Genomic DNA, 24,513 nt, shown 5'->3' with positions numbered 1-24,513 from the left:
TTCCACCTCCCCATCCCCTAGGAATGTCACACATTGGTCTGACCCGGGGTGAACCTACGTTAAAGATCTCCACATAGTGGTTGATGAGGTCCTCCACCACACGCCCAGCCTTGTAGTCCTTCCCATCCGTCTGGAAGAGTGTGGGCCCAAAGACAATGGCCAGGTTGTGCGTGTTCATCTGGTTCTCCCCAGAGAAGCACTGGACACTGCAGAGAATGCTGTTAAGATTCCTGCCCCAGAGATCCCCCAAGACCCCATCCTTCAGCCCCCTGTGCCAGAACATGACGCTTGGCATCAGGCACAGCTTGACCCCAAGGGACATGAGCCAAGGGATAAGGGCTGTCCCATGCCTGAGCCCCCCCAGGATCCCGCAGGGGGTGGGCTGATCCCCTGCAGGGGCTTGGGGAGCCCAGGCTCAGCCACTCCATACCGGAAGAGGTGGTTGATGAGAGCCTTGAGCGTGGCCCGGTTCACTGGGGGGAGGGCACCCAGGAGCTGCCGGTACTCGCTGACCTTCGCCTCTTCATCCTCCAGCGCTGCCAGAGGGACGTGAGGAAGAGGATGAACATGGGGAAGCACAAAGGGGAGATTTAGGCTCAGAGCTCTACCGTCCTCCGCTGCAGACCCCACCTCAAACCCTCCTGTCCTACCATGGAGCATCTCAGATTCATGGGGCCAGAGCATCCCAGCTCTGCAGGGCTGGATTGCCATGGATTCATGGGGTCAGAGCATCTCAGCTTCATAGGATTGAAGCATCCCAGAGCTGAAGTATCTCATCTCTCTGAAGCTGGAGCATCCCAGCTCCATGGGGCCATAGCCTCTGTCTGTTTTTCTGCTAGCTGCATCAATTCCCCATGTCCAGTGACCACATCCAGAAGGGAAGGATGGGGAGACCTGGCTGTCTGCCCTGGTTCAACCCCAGCCATGCCAGAGCACCGGTCTGTGAAGGGGCAGAACGGACACGCTCCACTCCCCACCCGCTAGTCAAGACCCTGGCACAGGGGAACACGTGGAGCCCAGATGTGTTCTCCCAACCCATGGAGGGGACAAAGGGGCTGCACAGAACCAGGCAGCCCACCAGCACCCCCAGGGCTCACCTGTGGCCCACAGCCAGTCCGGGGCCCACTGCCGGGTGAAGAGCCCATCCCCGAGGTCGCGGAAGAAGCGTTTGAGGGTGTTGGCCACATCATCCACATGGTGCTCCCCCTCCTTCAGACGAACACGACGCGCATCCCGCTGCAGCACCTCCAGCAGGCTGGTGGTCTTGGAGTTCTGCCCGCTTTTGCGGTAGATGCCCTCAGACGTCAGCCCTGCAACCGAGCCAGTGGGGATGAGACCCTCTCTGTGGGGCCAGGCTCAGTCCTGGCCCACCAGCTCCCCACCAACCACCACCAGATGCCATGGAGTGTCTCATCCCACAGGTGTTCCTGACTGGAGCCAAAGCCCTCCTATAAGTGGAGCCCTCCCACAGAGCTGGCGCGGGTGCTCAGGGAGGGAGGGAAGCACATGTCATGAGTGTTGGGTTCTCAGCCTGCCATGCTGCACTGACAGGGTGACCTGAGTGCTCCAGCTGCCCCCAGCACCCAGGGCGCTGGCCGTACCGCACTGTGTGATGTAGTCGATGCAGCGGTCCACCAGCAGCGGCACGTCCGACTCCGTCAGCTGCTGCTCTGACAACGTGTCTCCTGAGCTGCCCGCGGCCTTCTGTATGGCATGGATCCAGCCCAGGAAATCCAGCTTCCGCTCCCCTTGGATGTACAGCGTCCTGCCAGCACGACTGGCTTAAGCAGGGGGCCAGGCACCCCTCAGACCCCACTGTGTGTCCACAACCCCCAGGAAGGCTGGCCCTGGGGGCCTGCAGGTGGTTCCAACTCAATTTTGGGGGTCCTCTGTCGTGGCAGGGAGAGTAAAGACACCCCAGTACAGGGAGGGGCTTGGGCAGGATGTAATATTTTGCTGGGGGGCATCTCACCCCTCCTACCCTCCCCTTACCTCCGCCTCTCCACCAGCACCAGCACCTCGTGGTCCCCCTGGATGGCTGGAAGAGAAGGCAGAGAGCCCATCACCTACAGGAACATGGGGCACCCAGCCCTCCTAGACCCACATACTGTGGGGGGCTGCACCAACAGCTCCAGCTCCAGTTCAAATGACACAAGCAAGGATGGGGAAGAGGATGGAGAGGGACAACAGGATGGAGAGAAGAGGATGGGGATAAGAAGAGGATGGAGAGGAGGAAGAGTGGCTGCATCCCCTCTCATGCAAGAGCCACTGAGCTCCATGGGAGCAGCACCCACCAGCCTCCCACCAAAAGCTGAGTGCACCCTGGGGGAGGATTTGGGGGACAACCCCTCCCTCCCAGCCAGGGGGTCCTGCTAGCGGGGCAGGGGAACGCACAGAGCTCCTGCAGCTTGCGCAGCTGGAGAGGCTCCTGCCACTGGCCATCCTCGGAGCAGACGTGGAGCGTGGAGCTGGCCAGGGCAAACCAGCCCTCCTGGGCACGCTCCAGGGTGAGACCCCCCTTGTAGTGCAGCCGGCCGAGCCGCTCGAAGTCCAGCGCCAGCAGCTCCTCGGCACAGGGATGGACAAAGGACTGAGCCAGGGACGAGAGGGATCCATCAGTGCCACCACACCTGGCTGGCACCAGCACCCACGACCACCCCAGCCCTCCCTGTCCCACCTTGGCAATGGACTTGAGCCATTCCCGAGCAGAGTCGGGGCTCTCCAGCCCAAAGAGGTAGAGTCGCTCTGCCTCGGTGTACACCTCGAACGTGCTCTCGATCCTGTGAGGAAGGAAAAAGGAAGGCTGGGTGCCCACGCCGGTGGGATGAAGCGATACGGGTGTCCCGGGAGTGGGAGCATCCTGCCACATGGCTGCCAATGGCTCTGCCGATGGCTGAAGGGGTGTGGGATTCCCCACCACAGCTCGATGGCTGAAGGGGTGTGGGATCCTCCACCAAGGCCCTGGGCCCTCCAGCCATGCTGCCATGATGTGGGATCGGGCACAGGGTGTTACAAAGGGGATGCAAAGGGATTACAGAGCAGCCACAAAGAGGTTGCAAAGGTGTACAAACATACTGCAAAGAGGTTTCAAAGGGGCTGCAAATGATATACATAGGCATCTTGAAAAGCCACTTGGTTCAGGGGCCATTGGTGGGGCTGGGGACTGTGGTCCCCTCATGCCACCCCCCATGGGTGCCACTCCAGTGGTGCAGGCTCTGCAGGAGCAGAGGGGCTGTTGGGTGCTCCAGGGGGGAACAGCCTTACCCGTGAGCATGGGGTGGGTTTTTCACCAGGCAGACGATCTCCTCCACCCTGATCTCCCCGTTGGGGACGGCGTTGCGGTCATTCTCGTAGTAGCTGAGCACACCGTCCTGCAGCGTGCACCACCGCCGGCTGAACTCTGTGCGGCACAGGAGAGCGCTGGGCAGCCCCCTGAGCTCTGCCCAACCCATACACCCACAAAACCAGCCTGTCTGGTCCAGCAGCACCCACTGGGTGCCCATCTGATGCAACCCCCCCCTCAAAATGGCTATCAGGTGACACTGTGCTTCCCCGCTGCCTTCTCAATGCTTGAGGAAGCAGGGGAGGGTATGATTCCCCCTCTCAGGGCTGGTTTCCAGTCCCCCAGTCCCCTTTACCCCCATCTCCCTGCCTCACAGAGCCCCACGTACCTTCCAGGCCCTTCCGCTCACTGACAGGCTTGGCCATGGAGGGGGTCTTGTAGAGGAAGCCACTGTGGGTGACAGAGGGCAGGGGCACAGAGTAGGGCTTCTCCTCACTGCCCACCATCTCCAGGCGTGGCAGCTCTGCAAGCAGGGAGACCCATCTGTTATGAGGGGCTGCATCCCCCTCCCAGCACCACAAGGCACCTGGGTCTCCCCCATCTTGGCACAAGACACATCCCACAGGCTGCACCCCGAGCTCCCACCAGGGTGCAAGGAACTGCACCAGTCCCCAAATCCTGGGCCGCCTGAGAGTCAATGAGGTCAGGCTTATCCACTTATCCATCCTGCATCCCCCCTCCACCCTTCCTAAGCACTGAGCTGGGACAGGATTGGACAATATGGAGAGGTTGGAACTAGGCTCCCCTACCACTGAGATCTCTCCTTAGGCTGTCCTGGGTTCCTGCTGCTCTGTGGGAGGAGTAGGGCAGAGAGTCATTTTCCTGCAGCTGAAATAACAGGCCAGGGCTCTGCCACTGCCTCCCCATCTGACCACAGTCACGTCCCCCTACCTCAGTTTCCCCACCTTGCCTGCCAGCAAGAGGCACCTCCCATTTGCTCCAGGATGAGGCAGAGACGGGGTGCAGGGACACCCCTAAAGCATGCCCAGGTCAGAGCATGGAGTGCCTGGGGCTCTGGGCACTGCCAGGTCTCAGAGAGGGGGAACCCCCAAGGAGGCAGGTCCCTACTCCCCCATCCCAGCCCTGCTCCTCTGGAGATTGCTGGTCCCTGCAGTACAAGCCCAGGCCTTGGATTTCTCTGGCTCACTGGGGCTCCTGGGAAGCCCCACAGCTCTCCCAGACCCCTTTAGTGCTGACATGTCAGGGAAGAGCTGGGCCAGCCCCAATCCTGGGCAAATTCCAACTTCCGTGGGACGGACTTGGCCACCAAGGCAAGGAGGGAGGTGACGGCTCCAGCAGGCGCTGGCTGGCCCCCCCCACCTCCATCCCACCTGCCCAAGCCTTCCGAGGCCAGAGGCTCACCCTGTGCTAGGGCACGGATTCCATGGGAGTCGTCAGCCCACTCAGAGCCGGGTTTGGGGGCGAGGGGGTGGGAGAACAACCAGCAGAATGGGAGTGGTGCTTGGGGTTCAGCCCCACCACCTCAGAGGCATACTAGAGGTGAGGCAGCACGGTGCCAGGACAGTGAGGGAATACTGTCTTCTGTCCCTCTTGGTGTCCACAGCACCAGCCTGCGTCCCCAGCAGGACTCTAAGACCTGAGCTCCCAGCTGGGATGGACCCCCCAAGGACACAGGAGGCTCCCCAAAGCATCTCTTCCCTCTCCCAGGGTGCACAGACCCCCAAAAGTGCCAGTAGATGGAGAGCCCCCTGCCAGGGAGCTGCTGGGGAGGACACAGAGCTGCGACAGGCTCAGAACATGACTGTGTCCCCCAGGATACCCCAGCTGCCACTCCAGGAATGTTGTTGTTGGGTTTGAGCCCATGGTGGGGTTTCAGGGGATCAGTGCTTACCTGAAGTTTTGTTGTGGAGCAGGAACTCCATCTGCAACCGCTGCCCACTCCTCTCAGCCAGGGCCAGGGGCGTCGGGCACTGTGAGTCCCCGGTGTCACAGGTCACTGACGCCCCGCAGAAGAGCAAAGCCTGCGTCTCCTTCAGGTCGCTGGTGGTGACAGCCACGCACAGAGCCTGCAGCAGCGCCAGGAGGCAAGTGGTGAGACCACAGGCTCCGGAGGAGAAGGAAGAGACCCCCAGCCAGGTGAGCGCAGTGAGCTGCCGGGCCCCAGCTGCCTCCCAGCTGCCTGGGCAGGACAAAGGAGGCTCAAACTGGAAGAAAAAGTTTGGAGCAGGCAGCAAATCCCTCCCTTAAGGAGCCAGGGTGAAGTCATACGGCAGCGGGGCGGGACGGCCGAGCCGGAGTAGGAAAACAAACAAGCCCACATGTGAATTCCCGCGGCCGCCCGGGTGCCCTGCGCGCCCCCAGCACTTGTGCTAACACCAGCAAAGCCACGGCAGAGGCGAAGCCATGGCAGAATGGGAGTTGAAGGCCAGTGGCTGGAGTGCCAGGATGGCATTCCCTGGTGCCGCCCTGCTCTGGCACCCTGCCAGCAGCCGGCACATAGCTGGAGACAGGGGTTGCTGGTCAGGTGCTCTGGGGGGGGGGGTTAAAGTTGCCTCAAACAGTGTGTGCCACCAGCACCAGCCCCCTTGAGCCCCACCAAGCCCAGAGCTGGCCCCCCAAAACAATTTCCAAGCCAAGGAGAGGCAAACCCTGGGGCTGTCTGGCTGTGGGAGGGGGATCCCACATCAGACAAAGCTCTCCAGCCTGGACATGAAGCTAGCTGTGCCACATGGCAGAATTGTCACCCTGTCCTCATAGCTGGCCTGTGTCTCCTGGTGACCTCAGGCTTCAGCTTGGAATACACAGTGGGGACTTTGGGTGTGAAATGGGGACTAGGGGGATACAGGCAGGGATACACACAGGGCAGGACGGTGGGCAGTCTGCTTGGGCACAGACCCCACTCCCCAGAACAGCCCCAGAACCCCAGCTCAGCACCACTTAGGACCCAGGCAGAACCCCCAGGCGGGTGCCTGGCCCGAGGGGCCACTGACCCTGTCGAGCTCCTCCTGGTTGCCGAAGAGCGGGTGGTAGTGGCGGTACTTGCCCTCCCGGTATTTGGCGATGAGGAAGCGCCTCCTCTCCTGGCTGCTGCTGGTGGGGCTGATGGCCTCGCTGGGGGGCACATTTGCAGCCCAAAACTCGTTGGCCATCGCATTGCCAAACTGCTGGAAGAGCTACAGGACAAGGAGACGCCGATGTGACCATGCTGGAGGGGGTCACATCGGGTTGAGGGGTGGAGCTTGGGGGGGGCTCTGCTGGAAAACAGGGGAGTGCCACCCAGAAGAACAGTGGGATGCAGGAAGAGCTGGGGGGATGGGGGGGCAGGCTTATGGGTGATGTAGGGTGAAGGGGGAGCCTGGGTGGGCAGCGTGCAGGAGCACCCACCCACTGCAGGCATGCAGCATCCGACAGCCCCCGCAGCCGCTGCCCCCCCTTCCTGCCCTGGGAAATCACATCTGGAAAGCAGCACCCAGCTGTGGGAGGCGGGGTGGTGCTCAGCATCCATGGGGGCAGATTTAAAGGGTGTTTGGTGGACCCTGGCTATCCCACTGTCCACACTGAGCAGCGCCATTAAGAGGTTTAGCCATGTCTCAGGGAGCCCCACATCACCTCAACACCCATGGGGGGATCTGCCAGCACCCCCAAGCTCTTTGAGGTGGGGCGGGTGCAGGGACGGCGCGGGCAGGAAGCCTGGGGATGCTGGAGGGATTTCGGGCAGCGTTCCCAGAGAGGGGAGGGGAAAGGGAGCAGCCACAGGCAACAGCTGAAAGCGTTTGGGAGCTCGGGGAGCAGGCAGTGCCGGAGGCGGGGGCTGCGCGGGTGGGACGCCAGGCAGGAATGAAGGATCTGAGCAGGATGGATGGGAAGAACGGAGCCAGCAAAGCTCTGCCGGCGGGAAATGGCTGCCAGGTCAGGTCTTGAAAAGAATCCCAGCTCCCCCCGCCCACTCATTCCCGGCTCTGGCTGCACCGACACATTCCTCTACGCCGGCGGCCATACGGCTCCGGGGACTGCTCTGTCCTTGGCCCCACCCCAATCCCACAGCCACCTCCCCACGGCCACTCCGGCGGCTTCACAGCCGTGTCCCCACGGACACATAGACACCGTATGTCCGTGGTGAAGGCACACAAGTGCTGCCTGTCCTCGCTGGCATGTTTGGGTGGGTGCCAGGGGTTCACAGGGACACGAATGAAAGGCTGCTGGGGGTCCCCTCCCCAGCCAAGCCACAGGGTGTGTCCCCCAGGGGTTGGGATCAGGCTGGAAAAGCCCTACCGTGCTCCAGCAGCCTCCAGCCTGCAGCCAGCGGCTCCACCATGGGGAGGGAATAGGGCGTCGTCCCCCCAAAAGGGCTTTTGGGAGCTGGTCTGTGCCAATACCTTGATCAGCTCCTCAGTCCACACCTTCCTGTCCATCTTCAGGCTCCGAACTTTAGTAATGCCAGGGCCCAGTCCCCGGTGCTCCCCTGACGGTGAGATGAGCTGTTAGGCACTCATTTTGGGGTGGGAGAGGTCTAGGGGTCCCCAAGAATCCCCATTTGTGCCCCCCAGGATGCAGGTACCTGCACATCTCTTGCAAATGACAACACAGAGGTTGATGGAGGCCCAGTCAGGCTTGGGGGAGCCACAGTCAGCACAGGAGCGGTTGGACTCCACAGCCCAGATCCTCTCAGCCACCTCGGAGTTGGAGAGTGCCTCAGCGATGGACTGCTGCATGGCCTCCATCCATTCTTCCTTCTCCTGCTCCGAGTCAGCAGAGAAGCTGCCAGCGGGGATGGGGGTGAGGTACAGCACAGCTGGGGGTGGGCAGCACCCCTGGTATGCCCTCCCCACCCTGGGTTCACCTGAAGATCCTGTATGGCGTGGTGAGGTCGAAGGCTCGGCGATCCACCTCCTTAACATTCCCGACATTCATCTCAATGTAGGTGATGCCAATCCCCAACCGATAATCCTAGTGGGCAAGGGCAGGCAAAGGGTGAGGGAGCAGCAGGGATACCACTGGAGCAGAGAGTGGATGGGATCCAGTGCCTGGAAGCTAGGGTAACCATGTCCCTTCCCTGCCCAGTTTTCATCCTGGGGGTTCCTGGGCCACTGCAGACTCTGGGGCAGCTACTGTGAGTATGAGGCTGCTGGAGGACCCCAAGGCTCAGAGCCAGCGGGGAGCAGGGGCTGCAGCTCTGAGGTCACCATGCTATGGAATCTGTGCTGTCCTCATTTGAGGGGTGGCAGGGCCGGGTGCCCCAGTTCACTGCTGCTCTTCTCAGGCTGTGAGCAGAAAGGTAAGGGATCCCTCTTAGTGCCACAGACCCCCAGCCACTCACCTCTGCGTTCTTGTAGAGGAACACTTTGTCCCCAGCCACCACCACAAAGAGCTTGTGCTTAAAGCCCCGAAGCTCCAGGAAGCCACTCTTATCGGCTGGCTCAGTGGCACTGTCGGTGGCCAAGGACATCAATGTCCTCTCCGGATCTTTGTTCTTCCGCTCCTCTGCAATCTGCTGCAGGGTCCGTATCCACTCGTTACGGTCTGCTGTGGGGCCAGAGGGGAGACAGATCAGGATCAGCCCAGAGCCATGAGCCAACAGGACTTATCCCGTGGGCTGGGGAGGGAGAGCAGCCAGGGAGCATGGACCCCCACGCTCACCATCACTCTCGGCCCGGAACACAAAGTTGCGGTTGTTGGTGACGACCTCGAATTTCTGGTCCCCAACGCTGGTGACGCGGGAGATGGAGGAGATGGGAATGAGCCGCTTGGAGTAGGCATCCTGGGGCAGGGAGTGGGGAGACACACTGCTCATCTCTGGGCCTTGGGGACACGGGGCAGTTGTCCAGGAGGCACTGAGCATCCCACATCTCACCCCAGCCATGGCTGGTCCCTGGAATGCTGCCCCTTGGCACAGCCACACCTCCCAGCTGGGATGCCCAGAGGAAGGGGGCCTTGCTGGAGTAGTTCCTTTACTACCTACTCACCCCAAACCCCCAGATCTGTCCACCCACCTTTTCATTGTCAAAATAGCGGAGGTAGTCAGCGTCGAGCTTCACCCAGCGCTTCTGGTAGATGTAGGACCTGGGAGGGGACCAGAGCGACCCATTGGAGGGGATGCCCTTGAACTCAGGACGATTCTGCTTCTGTGTTCATGCCCCAGTTGCCAAAAGCCTGGGGCCACCTCAGCATTGATCCTGCCTTCATATCTCCAGCCCGCCATCCTGCTCTCTGTCCCTGTCTCTCAATATCCCCAGCCCTCCATTCTGCCCTGTATCCCCCACCCTCGATCCTGTGCCATGTCCCCAGCCCTTGTGTCACTGCTGGGGACAGCAATGGAGGCTTCATGCTTTCCTCCAGGCACCAATTAAAACATGGAGCTGAGAATGAAGGCTGTCCTTAAAAAATCCCCAAAATCCCTATTTACTGCTCAGGACCTAACAGCCAGGCAGGTTTCAATCCAGGGGACACATTCCAGAAGGGGACAGTGGCACCAGGGGCAGAGGGAGAAGCTGGGTATCTCTATCAGGAGGGGCATACGGAAGAGAGGAAGGATCCCCGGGGCTGGAGGAGAGCCCACAAGGGACCCCACTGCCCACCCCAGCCCAGCATACAGACCAGCCAAGCAGCACAGAGGAAGGCACGACACCTCTCAGCCCATCCATGCAGCCCCATGGCTGCAGGAGAAGCCAAGCCCCTTCCCACACAGTTCTGGCAAGCCCTGCCATGCAGCCCCCTGCCAGCACTGCATCCCCAGAGCCCCCCCGCCGCTGGAGGCGCCGGGGGCTGGTGCAGAGGCAGGGACACGGATGTTGCTCAAGGGCTTGTTTGCTCAGGAAGGGTTTGGCCATGGCCACACGTGACCCCACACTCAGCCTTTATGTAACCACCTCCAGCATCCGGCACTGAAGCCCTTGGCTGTGCCGTGGGCTCTCTGCTCCCTGTTAGGAGCTCAGCTCTGTCCCCAGAGGGCAGAGACCCCCACCCTGCTCTGACCTCCCACTGCTGTTCAATGTTGTGGGGTTGGGGCTCCTGGTTTTCCTTTCATTGTCTTCCCAGGCTCTGACTCCCTGCCAAGCAGCTGCCAGAGCAGCTTCCCGGGGACCTTTCAGCTGCTCTCACTTCCCCAGCAGCATGGATGCTCTACTGTAAACAGGGGAGCTTCCTCCTCCTCAGTGGAACTGCTGCCTCGGGGCTTCCTCACAGCCCAGATTAAGAAGTGCCCAAATATCCTTCACATCTCCTGCTTGATTTTTTCATCCCAGATGGAGCAGGGGCTCTTTTAGTGGGTTCCCTGCTGGGATGGGGGCAAGTAGGCTCCCTGTGCACACTGTGCTTGTTCTGCTCACTGGGCTCCCTCTGCCCCCTGTGTTTGCTTGTCCTGGAGCACTCAGAGCCACCCCACACCCCTCCCCCATTTTACTCCTGCACCCTTCTGGCTGTGCACCATGAGCCCCAGGAACCAGGGCTGCACACACCGGGATTTGGGGCTGGCATCCCATGGGATGGGGGCCATCACTGCCTACTCCTTTGTCAAACCCAGCAATCCCCAAACCCACAGGTTATCCCAGACACCTCACCTCATCCCTGACAGCTTCTTTTGGGGTTACTGCTATTCCAGGGCTCCCCCAGAGCAAAGGCAGCTCTTTTCCCACTGACACGGGGTCCAGGAGGGAGCTCAAGATGCAGCCTTTCCTCCTCCTCCTCCTCCTCAGCCAGCTCAGTATAACCACTGGTGGCACCCCCTCTGAGAAAGGCTTTTTCACCAAAACTGGGTCATTCTAACCTAAATCATGGGTTAGAAGGGAGTAGAAGGAACCCCTCATGACGTATTCTCACCAAAGCAAAATTACAGCCCCATGAGCAGGAATTACAGGTGGGAAAAGGGGGGGACAATCACCCCTCCATGGCACACAGAGACCCCCAGCACATCACTCACCCCTGTGGTGGGTTCTTGTCCAGCCACCCCACTCTGATGGTGGGTGACAGCGGGGCAGTGGCACCAGTGCTCTCCATGCTGTCACAGACTGTGCTGGGGCTGCTGCCGGGGAAGGCGTCGGGTGAAGGCAGGCGTGGGTTGGGGTCCCTGTCACTCCAGCTGCTGCTGCCACTGGGGACGAGGAGCCAAGGGAGGGGGTTAAGAGCTGGCAGGTCCCGGGAGGGGCTGAAGCTCCCCCCGCCTGCCTAGGCCTCCCTGTGCCCTTCCCCGAGGCATGGGCAATGCAGGCGCCAGCTGTGTGTGAGCAGGGACATGGACACAGTCCCCTCGGTGGGGTCCCAGCACGTCCCCCAGCTCCTGAAGCAGCCCAGGCCTGGGTCCCAGCCCTGCAAGGGAGGACGAGGCACTCCCAGGACCACAGCCCCAACCCAGCAACGTGCAGGGCTGCTCTCTGCTCACACACACACACACTCATGTGCTCCCCTACACGGGTCCTGCATGTGCATGTGCATGTACACACTGTGGAGCTATGCACAGAGGCCCTGACCTGTGCACTCCCATGTACAAGTGCTCTGTGCCTGTGCTTACAGACACCCCACATACAAGCACCCCCCTGGAACATGCACACACATCCCTTGCCTAAACACACAAGCACACACACACAGTGTCACTAGCCACGCACGCACACACGTGTGCACACACATCTCGTCCACGCACGCACCTATGCAGCTCCTGCACACACATCCCCAGCAAGGCACACACACACAGAGACAGAATCCACATGGACACATTCCTTGTGCGCGTGTCCCTGCCCACACACACGTGCCCTGCCCACACACATCCCCTGCCCACACACACGTCCCCTGCCCACAAGCGTGGCAGCCCAGCTCATACTTGGCAGGGGACACATCAGGGTGGTCCTCGCCGAGCTCATCGTCACTGAAGAGGCTGTTGAAGCGCAGGGACCGCGGTCGCCCCATCCCAGGCTCAGCATCCTCCTGCAGGGACACACACAGGTGACACCTGGGGTCCCCACGGTGCCCCCCTGCATTATGGGGGATAGGCAGGGATGGCACGTGGGGTTCCCTTGGTGCCCCCACTGCTCCATGAGGGTGCAGGGGGGACTAAGGGAGAGGGGACATGATGCCGTGTCACCAGCACTGGCTGGCAGGTGCCCACAGTGGTGGGGTGCCCAAGAAGGGACATGCTGGGGCCCGCAGAGGGAGGGAAGCGCAGTCAGAGGAGGAGCTGAACACCGGGATGGTTATTTATAGCAGCTAAAAATGTCGGAGCTTATCAAGAAATCCGGCATCTCCCCCTCCTTGGCCACAGCGTTCCCAAGCAGAGGCAACTGGGGGGCTCCAGGCACTCATGGGGCTCTGCAGCTGCTGGGATCCCTCAAATCCATCCATTCCCACCCCAGGGAGCATGGGGGGCAGATAGAAACTCCCACTCCAGGGATTATATTCAGGATGCAATGCCAGAGATGTCCACTAGCATGCACTCTGGGCACATGAGTGTGCCAGGGTGCTGCACTGCTGTGGGTGCTCTGCAGAGAGCCCAGGGGACCCAGTGTGTGCTTCCTGGGGATGCTGGTGGGTGCTCCCCAGGAACCCTCGGGTTCCAGCACCACTGAAAGACAGGTGGATACCTCCCAAGGACACTGAAAGACCCAGTGGGTGGTTCTTGGTGACCCTGCGGTTCCAGCCCCCATTTGAGACCTAGTCAGTACTCCCTGGGGACCCTGGCATTTCAGCAGCACTGCAAGACCTGGTGGGTCTTTTCCTTCCCAAGGATCCTTGTGACCCTGGGGTTCCAGCAACCCCAGGAAACCCAGTGGGTGCTCCACAGGGACCCTTGGGGTTCCAGGCCACCTGTGAGAGCTGGTGGGTGCTCAGCAAGGCACAACCCCCTCTCCAGGCACTGCCGACATGCTCCTCCTGCCCTTATCAGTATCTCTGCAGCATCCCAAGGCCAGCACCTCTCCTCGGGACAGTCACTGGCTCCCGCCCCCCTCCCAGCCCATGGTGGGACCAACCTTGGCCATCTCCCCCATGGGTCTGGCTAATTCCTCCTCCCAGGCTGAGTCCTCGTAGTCTGAGTCATCTGACAAAGGAAAGGGAAGATGCTGGGAATCAGCTGGGGTGGAGCAAGGGGTCTCATCTCCCCTGCCACCCCAGAGCTTGTGGAGAGGATGCTGGCATGGCTGGGATGGCTTCCCCCTTGCTTTACCCTCGACAAACAAACCACCCCATTGCTGTGACAACGAGGGTTTTATCGAGGAATTTGGGGAAGAGCTGAGAAAGGGCTATGTCCTGCTAGTGCACCTCTCAGCACTGCCATGACCCTCCTGGCTTTGCTTGGGGGGGACTTAGTGCCACCAGCCCCAGCACCGTGGCTTTGTCCAGGCTCTCATGTCTCTGCCTGGGAGCTTGCTGCTGAGGGGTCCCAGGGGCTTCTCCCACATCTTGTTTTCCAGGGTGGATTCCCCTCCCTCCTCCTCTGTTCCTTATCAGCTCGTGAGCCTGTGTACCCACAGAAATGAGATCCTGGAGGAGGATGGGAGCGAGGAGATGGTTCCTCCTCACCCAGCATGCACAGCAACAGGAATCCTGGCCAAGATTGTAACCCCGCAGGGAACAAGTGGCCCCAGATAGCCTGGCCCTGGCAAACAACCTCTCCCAAATCCCATCGAGAACCTGGAGCAGATTCCTCCCAAAATCCCACCCCAGGTGATGCTGTTTGGGCACTGGCAGCAGGCAAAGATGTTCCCAGGCTGCAGGAGGTTGAGGGGTGCAGGTAGATGCTCGCCTTGGCACCAGGGACCCCCCTGCAGATTCTGCATCCCCAACCCCTCCAGGCATGGGGTGGGAGCAGCTTTCCTCCCTGCAACCCCAAGACAAACAGATAAGCTCCTGTCCACGGCTTCTCCCAGCTTCTGAAACACACCACAGCTCTCAGTTAAACCAGTGCCACTTCCTGGAGAGCTGCTGGCCCCGATCAGGCACCCAGAGCCCTTCTTCTTTCCAGCAGAGCTACTCCAGCTGAATTAGAGTCCAACCAGGGTTGCACCCCTCAGTGGGGGTCAGTATAACTCCCTGCAGCTGGCTGAGCTCCAGGGACCCCCCAAGGAGGGGGCTGAGGGATGCAAAGGCATAGTCCTGGGAACCCAGAACCAGGGACATGCGAGGGGGCCCACACTTCACCCCCTTGTTAGGTTCACTTTTCCTCCAAGAACAGTTACAGGGGCTTTCAGCACCCACAGACACATTTGCTCTCCCCTAAAGAGGCTGCACCCAAAGCCCCAGCCCAGATCTTGCAGCCCCTGAAACCCCCAGCCCAGATCTTGCAACCTTGACACCCCCAGTAGGCAAGGAAGGGGACAGACGAGGGAAGGATCCCAGAAAGGACAGAGGGACAAACTGGCAGGGGAGGAAGGCACAGCACCCACAGGTTGAATGCTGATGGATGGGTACCCAGATATCCCAAGAGAAGATCTGGCCCCCCTTGTACTCACCGAACTCAGGCACGAAGGGGAGGCTGGCCTTGGAGGGCAGCTTCGGTGGCAGCAGGACTGGTGGCTTTGTGCAGGGCAGGGGGGACAGTGGGACACTGGATGTTCTGTCAGGGATGGGGACCTCCTCTTTGGCAGGGATGCTGCAGGAGAGAGGAGGAAGTGCTGCCTTATGCCAGCCCCTGCCCCACTTTCCAAACCCTGATATACCAGCAACCGTCAAAGGGGGATCCCAGAGTGCAAGAGAAACCCCCAAAGGGACCAAACCCCAGCAGACCCAAACCCACAAAACAATTCCTAAGAGACTCCACAGCAAAGCCTTCCCTGTTCTGGGGTTATACTGCTGCTTTTCTATCCTGGAACTGTTTTCCTGGCATCCAACCTCACTTCTCCGTGTCTGCTCCACAGCTCAGGATCCTTATCTGGCTCCAGGACACCCCAAGCCACCCACAGCCTTGAAGCCACATCCCGGAGCAGATTGTTTTCTCTCCTCCAGTCTAAACAACGGCGGAGCTGCTTCCTTGGCTGGTGTGCAGGTGGCCACAGGGTCCCCTGAGCAGGATGGGGGGTGCTGAGGATGTTCCATGCCACCAGGGTCCTTGCAGTGGGGTGGACACTGGAGATCTGGGGTGGCTGCTAGGGCAGCAAGAACCCCTGGAAATGGAGCTTCTCCACAGTCAGTGAGCCATCAGCACCCCGCATTTTATGGAGATAGTGAACCCTGGTGCCTCCCAGCCCCATGGCTGGTGCACAAGAGCTTTCCCCAAGCTTGGGGTTGAGCCAGAAAGGAAACCTCCCTGGCTGGAGCAGGAAGCAGGGGAGGACGGGAGTTCTGGCTCTCCCTGGGTCAGCCTGACCTCATTTCTCAGCAGTATTTCCATGGGAACCAGCCACAAACCATCCATACATTAGGGAATGCTGGCAGGGAAGGAGGGGAGTGTGGGCAGGGGAGCCCAATAGCACTGCTCCTAGCACTGCCAGGCAGAGGCTGCTGAGGCACCCGGGGGTGCAGGGACCCAGGGACATGGACGTGGCAGTTCACAAGCCACAGAGGGCCCGGCAAGAGACTGACTGGGGTCTGCATCTGTGCAGTCCCTGCTCTAGGGTTGGGGGTCTGCAGCATGAGCCCCACGACCACCAGGGAGGAAAGCCCCAGGCCAGGAAAACCTCCATCTCCTGATTGGGGACACCTCAGGAGGGTTTCTGGCCAAGCCCCAGTCCTGCCACCCCAGGGACCCAAAGGATGGGCACTCATAGAACCCAGGCACAGATAACACCCCAGTGCCCCAAAACGGCCTCCTCACTGGTGTTCCTGCTCTCCATGACATCCTCGGGTGCTGTAACATCCCCAGGCTCCATGTTCCCCCCCCGTCACCCCCCGCACCCTCTGACCATCCATGCAGCCGTGCCCAAAGGATGTTCATCCTGCTCCAGGCAGGGTCTGGCCAGTGCCACATCTGCCATTAAAGAAGTGGCAAATGGTGCCTTATTCGCTGTCCCTTATCTGGGCCTCTCCCCTAAGGGGGGCAGCAGGGGGACTGCCCTCCCACAGGCAACACCACCTCAAAGCCAAACCTCAGCCCAGGCTACCATGCCTGCCCAGATTGTCCAGCCCTCCAAGAAGGAGTCTTCTGTCATCACCTCCTTGGACATCATTCACTGCCCCTCTACAACTCTCTCGGGGTTCAACCTCCCCACCTCTCCAGCTGCTCAGGGAGCTATTCTGCACCCCAGACCACTCCCTGAGCATGGAGAGGGGATGTCTTCACACTGACAGCCTGACCACAGCACTGGGGTGCAGACATAAGCACCCACTGCTGCTGGGACCCCTCATGGGGTCTGTAGGTCTGAACCATCAGTGGCCAAAACTGAGGGGCTCACAGCCCCGTTGCAGGCACAGGGAGGGGGGCATGGGAGAGAGGGGAGCTGGTGAGAGAGAGCTCCTGGTGTTGAACACGGTTGCTGGGGGACGTGGCATCACTATATCCTGCACCCAGCAGGGCTGGAATGTTCCCATCACCTCCTGGCACAGGGATGCTCAGGGGTGGCCCAGCATTTGGGGGGATGGTGAGACCTCAGAGGTGAACATGGCCTGGAGGAAACCACAGCATGTTCTGCGAGCAGCTGTGAGGAAGTGCCGGGGACCATGGCAGCACAGCCGGAAGCGAGGGGAGCTGGGGGGGTGGGTGGTGGCGTGACCTCAGAAATGCCCAGGTCTTGTGCTCCGAGGTACCTCCCCTGTGGTACCTCCCACCTCCACAGGGGGTTATGGTGGGGGACTCACCCCTGCCCAGAGACAGAGCTGCCAGGGCCAGACCCACACAGCTGCCTCACTGTCCACTGACTGACAAAGGAGCCAGAGCCCTGCACCAGCCTCGATGCAGAAAGCATAACCCTGATGTGGGCAAGCACCAGCCCTACATGGGCAAGCATCCTCACTGCTGTTGGTCCCTGGGCAGCCCAGCAGCATCCCTCCCGGCCTCTTGTGCTCACTGGCTGCAGGCACCCAGGGCAGGTCCCCCTATGGGTGCAGAGGAAGGGTGTGGGGGCCAACAGCAACACCCCAGGGCTGAGGAGCTCCCTCGGCCCCAGCACAGGGCACCGTAGCAAGGCACCCATCATCCCAGGGGACCCCAGGGAGGGGGTTCCCTGAGCTCCCAGCACTTGCTGCCCTGCACGCAGAGCAAGGAGCCAATGCCTGCCACAGGGTGACTCACACCCGCACGCTCCTGAATGCACCCCTTGTCCATGCCAGCTGTCCTGCACCACAGCGCTTCCTCCAGCCATGGGCATGGCCAGGCACTGGCACTGGCCAAAGAGTCATAGAATCATGGAATGGCTTGGTTTGGAAGGGACCTTAAAGCTCATCTCATGCCATGGGCTGACACACCTTCCACCAGAGCAGGTTGCTCTAAGCCCTGTCCAGACTGGCCTTGAACTCTTCCAGGGATGGGACAGTCACAGATTCTCTGGGCAACCTGTGCCAATGTCTCACCACCCTCAGAGGGAAGAATTTCTTAGGAGATAACAGCTCTTTATTTTTTAAATGTTTCCAAAAGAGGAACCCACCTATAACCAATATATTGCTGGTCATACAATTAAAGTGACTTTTGAGATAAGAATTTTGGGCTTCAACTTTTTAGTTTTGATCACCCCAATATATACATATAATACACATATAAAGCATATATGGATGCACAGATATTCTCCTGTGTATATTCACTAGAGCATCAAGGTGTGTTTATGTATATACATATATGAGATACACAGATATCATATGTATATACACAACTATACACATAGACATATCCCCTTCTGCTACTACCAAGCACCAGCATATATGTGTAATCTGTATATTATGTGTGCATCAGGGCACAGCGAGTGCCAGGGCCTTATGGCCGTCCCCCTGCCCTGCACTGGCACAGCCCCCAGGGCTCCCCCACGGTGACCCCAGTCCCCTGTGCCACTGGAGCACCCCTCTGTCCCGGGGGTGCTGTTCAGCCACTGGCACATGGCGAGGCCACAGCCCCACCCCTCCCGAGTCTCGTGGTCCTGCATGTAGCTCCCAAGGGTCCCAGATCGCCCAGGGCAGCTCCAGGGGGGAATGCCAGCCCCAGAACTCTAACGCACAGCCTTTCAGGGCGCTGTGCAGGGGTGGGCTGCGCCAGCTCTGGGGCAGAGCCCCAGTCACCTGGGGCTGCGGGGACTGGGGTGCCAACAACGCCTGTGGGAGCGCAGGCCAGGGCAGGGAACACCCACTGGAGCCGGCGGAGCGAGGCTCGCAGCCGGCAGCAGCGGCAGCCCTGGCTCCCATCCCGAACCCCTCAGGCCCGGCCCCCGCTGCCTGCCCCGCCTGGCACCGTGCCAGCGGTGACCCCCCTACCTGAGCAGGCGTCAGGGACCCCGCAGGGCCGGTCGGCAACACGGGCAGGGCTCGAGGAGGCCGGTGGGAAGCGGAGTTTGTCACTCCGGCACTTCCTGCGCTGCAGCAAAACTTCCTGAGGTGGCTGAAGCGGCAGCATGGCCGGCGCCGAGCCCGCGGCACTGCCAGTGCCAAAACACCACCATGGCTGGCACCAAACCAGCATAGCAACTAACAAACCCACCGCAGGGCCAGCACCAAACTGGCATGGCCAGCACCAAATCAGCACAGCTGGCACCAAACTGGCAGCCTAGCCATGCCCTGGCAGGCTCCTCACCAGAACAGGATGAAGACTGGCTCCAGGGGATTTTGGGGATCACCTCAGTGCAGAAACGCAGTGGTAGGGCCAGTCCCTGGAGTGCCAGGAGGTACACTGTTGATCCAGAGCCCAAGGAGCCCCAGGATGGGTGCTGCCCGCACCATGGGGTGCCAGACTCCCGACATCAGCTGGCTGAGCCCCCTCCCCGGCTCAGCATCCCAGCCTGCTCACTGCTGCACCAGCACCAGGTAGGGGGCAAAGCACAGGCATGGGGGTCACCTCCATCTCCCTCACCCCAAAAAGCCCATGGGGCACAGGGACAGGAAGCTGGGAGAGGCAGTCCAGCCACCAGCCCCTCCATTCTCACCCTGATTACACAGGGTGTCCCATCCAGCATCATCACTCAGGACTAACCCCACCTCACCCCTAGGCACAGGCTCTGCCTCTCCTTGGGGACCAACTGGACACCTCAGCGGTCCAGCAACATGTCCTTTGGAGTGCTGGGGGGTCCAGGGGAGGTTGGGTGGAGGCTACCTGGGGCGGGGGGGGGGCACACAGCCTTGCTAATGTTCCCCCACCTCACGGCAGGCAGGTGCTGGCACCCAGGGGCTCCAAACTCCACTCCCAGACCCCACTTCACACCTGCCTGCGGCTCCGCAGCACTTGGAAGCACTGGGGAGGTGGGACATCAAGGGGGAGCTGCAAGCACTGCTGTCCCCAAACTCCAGCCTGCCCCCTGCTCCCTCCATCTTTCCCCATGCTGCCGTTCACTGCCTCTCACCCACCAGTGTGATGAGCTCATCAAGCCTCAGCACAGCCTACGCTGCAGGCAATGCAAGGCAGGGCTCTGCATTGTTGGGGGGAGCTGAACCCCAGCCCAAGCCAGGCTGGAGTGACCAGGGTGGCCACATCTAGCTGCAGCCAAAATAAATATCTTAGCCCCCCTGTGCTGATAACCCCAGGAAATGTGGGGTCTGGGGTGGGGGTACACCCAAGGGATGTGCTGGGATAGGAGGGACAGTTGGTACCCCCTCAGGATGGGTTGAGGCTGGGTGGGGGTTAGGGATACCCCCAGGGGGATGTGCTGGCGAGGGCATGGGTACCCCAGGCCACCCATGTCATGATGATGTGCACCCACCTGAGGGTTCCAGCCACATCACAGCAGCCCCCCACAGGGACTCCACTCCTTGGGGCACCCGCAGGCCCACCCCCTTGCCACCCCCTTACCTCCTCTGGGACACGGCCCTAGGGGGGAGCACAGGGGGGCGGTCAGGCAGTGGGGGGCCCTTCAGGGATTGGCACTTGGTTCCCAGATGGTGTCGCTTGGCTGGCAGCGGTGGCAGTGGGGGTCTGGCCCTGCATTCCGCAGTGGGCTTCTCCACAAGGGCTGGTGGTGAGGGATCCTCTGGGGCTGGAAGGTGGCTGCAGGGCGTGGGCAGAGGCTCAGGGCTGCCCCCTGATAGCGATGGGGAGAATTTGAGGGGGGGGTGGCAGCCCACCCTGGGTGGGATGGGTGGAGGCAGGTGGGCAAAGCTCGCAGCCCGCTCCGGCTCCAGCGGTGGGGTCCTGGTGGGCACGGGCAGGGACCGGGGCTCCGGCTGCTTTGGCCTCGTGGCGGTGCTCAGGCGGAAGATGTGGCGTTTCATGGGGATGGGTTTAGTGGTGGGGGCCAGGTGGGTCCCGGCGGGCAGCGGGGCCTCGGCAAAGGCTTTCTGCAGCCCCAGGAGGATGCGGCGGCGGTGGCCGGGCAGCAGCACCCCTAGGCGGGTGAGCCCCTCATCCGTCAGTGCCCGGCAGTCCCACACCGACCACAGGTTGCTTTGCTGGAAGCTCTCCACATACTGGTCGAGGTGGAGGGCCGCCAGCCAGGCAGCCACTGGCAGAGATCCCTCCTCCTCCATGGCAGGGGACTGGCCACGGAGACCCTGTGCCACTCAGTGCATCTCCTGTGCCCGGCGAGGCTCAGGATGGCATCAGGACCTGGGGATGGAGAAAATGGGGTCAGGGTCAGTCCCAAAACACGCTCCAGCTGAAGCCAGGGGTCTCAAAACCAACATTCCCAGTGAAACGACCTGGTTTTCCTAGCGTCTCCAACTCCCCTGTGCCCCAAGGATCACCCAATCCTGAACTGAGGGGCTGCAGGGGTGTGGGAAAGTTGGACATTTCCTGTTCAGGTGTCAAAACATAGAGGCCATCCCCACTGACCCTCACAGGTGATGGCACCACAGGGCCCCAGCATGCTCCTGAGGAGTGACATGTGGGCTGGGGGACAGAGCAGTGTGTGGGAGGGTCCCACACTGGCCATGAAGCCCCCCAGCCAGACAGGGGCTTGCTTGGTCTCTGCCCTGATGGCAGAGCCCTCATGCCACGCTGTAGCTGCTAGTGGGGCCGATCCCTGTTATCCCAACCAGCAGTGGGTGGGATACCCTGCCCTTCTCACTCACCGGCATCACAGCCCCGGCAGTGCCTGGCTCCAGGAAGGAGGTGGACTCCAGCCGTGCTGGCACATGCAGTGCAGCCAGTAACTCCAGCACTATCTTATTTTGGGTTGGCTGGAGGCTTTTTTAGACCTGCTAAGAAGGAGCTGGAGGATTTCCTGAGCTGTAAATAGGCCAGTCTGATTTGCCGTCAGAGTCACATTTTCTGTGACTCAGGCAGGTCCCAGCCCCCGGCAGCACTTGTGGTTTTGGTGCAAAGTGTGCAGCCAAGCCAAGCTCATCCTTGACCCGGCACTAACCAGACACCAATGAGCCTGTGGCGCCATGGGGTCCCCACAGCCAGTGACCTCCACACCTCCAGACATTGGCATCCCAGTGCCGCTGGGATCCAGCCACAGTGCCACTTCCCTGGCACCTCCCACCACAGTTTGGCTCTGCTTCAGGCTGCAAAAGGTCCTGTGCAAGGGCCAAGTGTCCAAGAAAGGAGCAACAGGGACCCCAGGGCTGGCTGACCCCTGGGGCTCCTCACTGGCAGCACCAGAGAAACCAGCAGCATCCAGGACCTTCCCATTGGTCCCACCAATCCCCACCAACAGCACAAAAGTCCCTAAATCAGAATAAAATTCCCTCTCTCACCTCTACACCTAAAAACCCCTCATCTATTACTGAAAATGGGTGAGCAATGGTGCTGGGTGACACTGCTGTCACCAGATTCCAGTGACAGCAGCACAGGCAGGCTCAACCCCAGGCGGGCACTGCAGTGCTGAGGCAAAACACCACGGAGAAGCATAGGGAAGCGCAGTGACAGCAGTATGGCACTCCCACACATGTCCCCTCCTGGCCAGAGCCGAGGAGTCACACTGACCAGTGTCACCTGTTGACAAGGGTGCCAGCATTCCTGGCCCTGTGCCAGGACATCTACACAGTGGTTGGACAGACACATCAGGAAGGAATGGCTACACCAGCCCTCACCACCAGCACCATCTCAGCACCATCCATGCTGACTGAGGGCCCTCCTTGCTGCTCACCAGGGATGGGGACAAAATTCCTCCGAGGGCCCGGCAGGGTCCCTGGTGCGCTGGGCTGGCAGCTTGATGTCACGCTCCCGCCCTTCGCCCTCACCAAGTAAATCATTCATCAAGCCCTCACTGGGTTCCCTCCTCCAGTCATTAATCATTTAATCTCTGTCCTAAACGAGACGAGGATATTCCAGAAGAAAAATCAACCCAGGGAGACAACTGTAACCCAGCTGGCTGCTGGGGATTAGAGAGTCACCCTGGCCAGGGCCCCTGCCGAGCCCAAATCCTAACTATGCTGACCCACCACATTCCTCCCTGGGATTAGGCAAAACCACAGGGGCTGCTTTGTAAGAGACTTAAAGGCTGCACAAGTGGCACGACAAGGGGACAGTGAGAGCTACCACCACCTTGGCATTGTGGTACCAGCACTCCAGGAGAGGAGCCACGATGCCAAAAAACACTAGGGCTGGACCCCCCAGCCCCATCTCAAACCCACACATCCCTTGCTTTCCCAGTGCTGGGGATGAAGGATCTGGGGGGGCCTGGAGCTGGTCTCCACTCTCTGGACTGAGAGGCTCAGTGAGCCCTCTGCCCCAAAACTTTGGTGCTGGGGCTGCTTTTTGGAGGGCACTGCCAGCTGCCCCAGGCCACCTCAGATGCCCTCAGCTCAACAGAGGGCTTGGGATTTGCCTCTTGCCCTCGCAGAGCTGAGGATCCCAGCACAGGCAGGAGCCCCCCATTCCGCGGGAGACATACCCACCACATCCCACTACTGTACTGCTCTCAAGGTGGTGGGCTTCCCAACCCACAGGTGGGGCACTAATGAGGGCCGGGCTCCTTAGATTAACGAGCTGTGTACCTCAGGGGGTGGCAGGTGAGCACGCTCCTTCACTGGCTCCAGTGAAGCCATGAGCACTGCAGAGGGGACCACAGGCAGTGCCTGCACGCCCAGGTGATCAGCATTACCTCTAACCAGGTGCTAGGGATCAAGCAGTTTGACCAGGGCTTTCGGTATTTCATCGGCACAGCTGCACCGAGCAGCTCCAGCAACAGCACCCGAGCACCAGATTTATCCACAGCTCTTCCCGGCCTGTGCCTTCGCAGGCACCCAGGATGGTGGCCATGAGCCAGGAAAATCCACCATAGGAGTCTGTCAGGCACCCAGCACCCTCTTGATGGATCTAGTTCCCGTGGCAATTCTTCCTCCAATGCAGGCAAACTCTGCCTGCACCCCATGTTCCCCTTGCCCAGCCCCATGCGCTCGTTAATCAAGGAGAGCTAATTACCAGCACATGGTCCCTCGGCTCAGCAGGAAGAGGTGGCCGGTGCGTCTGTGGTCCGGCTGCTGCAGCAGAGGTTTGCTGAGGAGTCTCTTCCCACCCCAGGACTTCCTCAAACGCCACCTCAGCGATGGGAACTTTCCGGAAAGCCGCATGGGGTTCTGAGCCGGGACGTGGTGCAATAACCGCCCTTGGCCCCTGCAGAACTTCAGGGACTCAGCCCAGCAATGCACTGACCACAGCCACTGCTGACCACAGCCACCATCAGGGACAAGGAGGCCAGAACCGGGGGCTGTTTGAGCCCCAGGTGACAGCAGGATGGGGCAGGGCCTTTGGCCAGAGAGGAAGGAAGAACTGGGCAGGGTGGTCCTCATGAAGTGAGGGCTCCCCAGCACCGCAGCAGGGACCAGGCACTGGGGGTAGGGCGACCCGGGGCAGCAGCACAAGCCAAGCCCTGGCCACTAGACAGAAAGGGACAAGTGGGTGGGTGGCTGCTGTGTCCCCACCACCCCAGGACCTCTGTGGATCCCCAGGGAGGGCACTGAGCTGTCACCCACACATGTCCTGGTAGGCAAAGGGGACAAAGCTGGGTGGTGGAGGAACCTGTGAGAACAGGGACAGCCACCAGTGGGAAGGGGGTTCCCTCAGCCATCCCACTCCAGCAGCACCGGGCAACCAGCCTCACACCACAGCGACTTTTACCCTTTTCTGCCAAAATTAAGGAGAGATCCTTAGCCAGGGACCATGGCCAGCCAGGATGGGGCCAATGTCCCCAGTGTCCCTGCTGGATTTGGTGGATGAACCTGATGTCCCCAGTGTCCCCACAGGACACAGACCCACTGGGGATACCACAGACACTGCC

The 24,513-nt window shown here is 60.6% G+C and overlaps 1 protein-coding gene across 2 annotated transcripts in view; it reads right to left on the bottom strand.

Annotated features, from left to right (window-relative positions):
* ARAP1 (ArfGAP with RhoGAP domain, ankyrin repeat and PH domain 1) overlaps positions 1-24,513 on the bottom strand; it is a 34,024-nt gene that overhangs the window by 6,845 nt on the left and 2,666 nt on the right. For both annotated transcript variants that reach the window (XM_027888311.1, XM_027888312.1), the window contains exons 2-23: positions 20,142-20,894; positions 14,737-14,876; positions 13,258-13,325; positions 12,114-12,217; positions 11,220-11,390; positions 9,295-9,364; positions 8,942-9,062; positions 8,622-8,827; positions 8,145-8,251; positions 7,863-8,062; positions 7,681-7,766; positions 6,295-6,477; positions 5,196-5,370; positions 3,672-3,806; positions 3,265-3,400; positions 2,678-2,780; positions 2,395-2,590; positions 1,993-2,038; positions 1,602-1,765; positions 1,098-1,310; positions 431-536; positions 59-206 (exon numbers count right to left, since the gene is read on the bottom strand). In XM_027888311.1, coding sequence (XP_027744112.1) covers positions 59-206; positions 431-536; positions 1,098-1,310; positions 1,602-1,765; positions 1,993-2,038; positions 2,395-2,590; positions 2,678-2,780; positions 3,265-3,400; positions 3,672-3,806; positions 5,196-5,370; positions 6,295-6,477; positions 7,681-7,766; positions 7,863-8,062; positions 8,145-8,251; positions 8,622-8,827; positions 8,942-9,062; positions 9,295-9,364; positions 11,220-11,390; positions 12,114-12,217; positions 13,258-13,325; positions 14,737-14,876; positions 20,142-20,815 — 3,552 coding nt within the window. In that variant the 5' untranslated portion in view covers positions 20,816-20,894. The remainder of the gene's footprint in view (positions 1-58; positions 207-430; positions 537-1,097; positions 1,311-1,601; positions 1,766-1,992; positions 2,039-2,394; positions 2,591-2,677; positions 2,781-3,264; positions 3,401-3,671; positions 3,807-5,195; positions 5,371-6,294; positions 6,478-7,680; positions 7,767-7,862; positions 8,063-8,144; positions 8,252-8,621; positions 8,828-8,941; positions 9,063-9,294; positions 9,365-11,219; positions 11,391-12,113; positions 12,218-13,257; positions 13,326-14,736; positions 14,877-20,141; positions 20,895-24,513) is intronic.

This window comes from Empidonax traillii, unplaced genomic scaffold, assembly GCF_003031625.1.
Source record: "Empidonax traillii isolate 1590-97213 ecotype Southwest subspecies unplaced genomic scaffold, ASM303162v1 scaffold236:size2090792, whole genome shotgun sequence".
Classification (NCBI taxonomy): Eukaryota; Metazoa; Chordata; class Aves; order Passeriformes; family Tyrannidae; genus Empidonax; species Empidonax traillii.
This window is presented reverse-complemented; position numbering and strand designations above follow the sequence as displayed.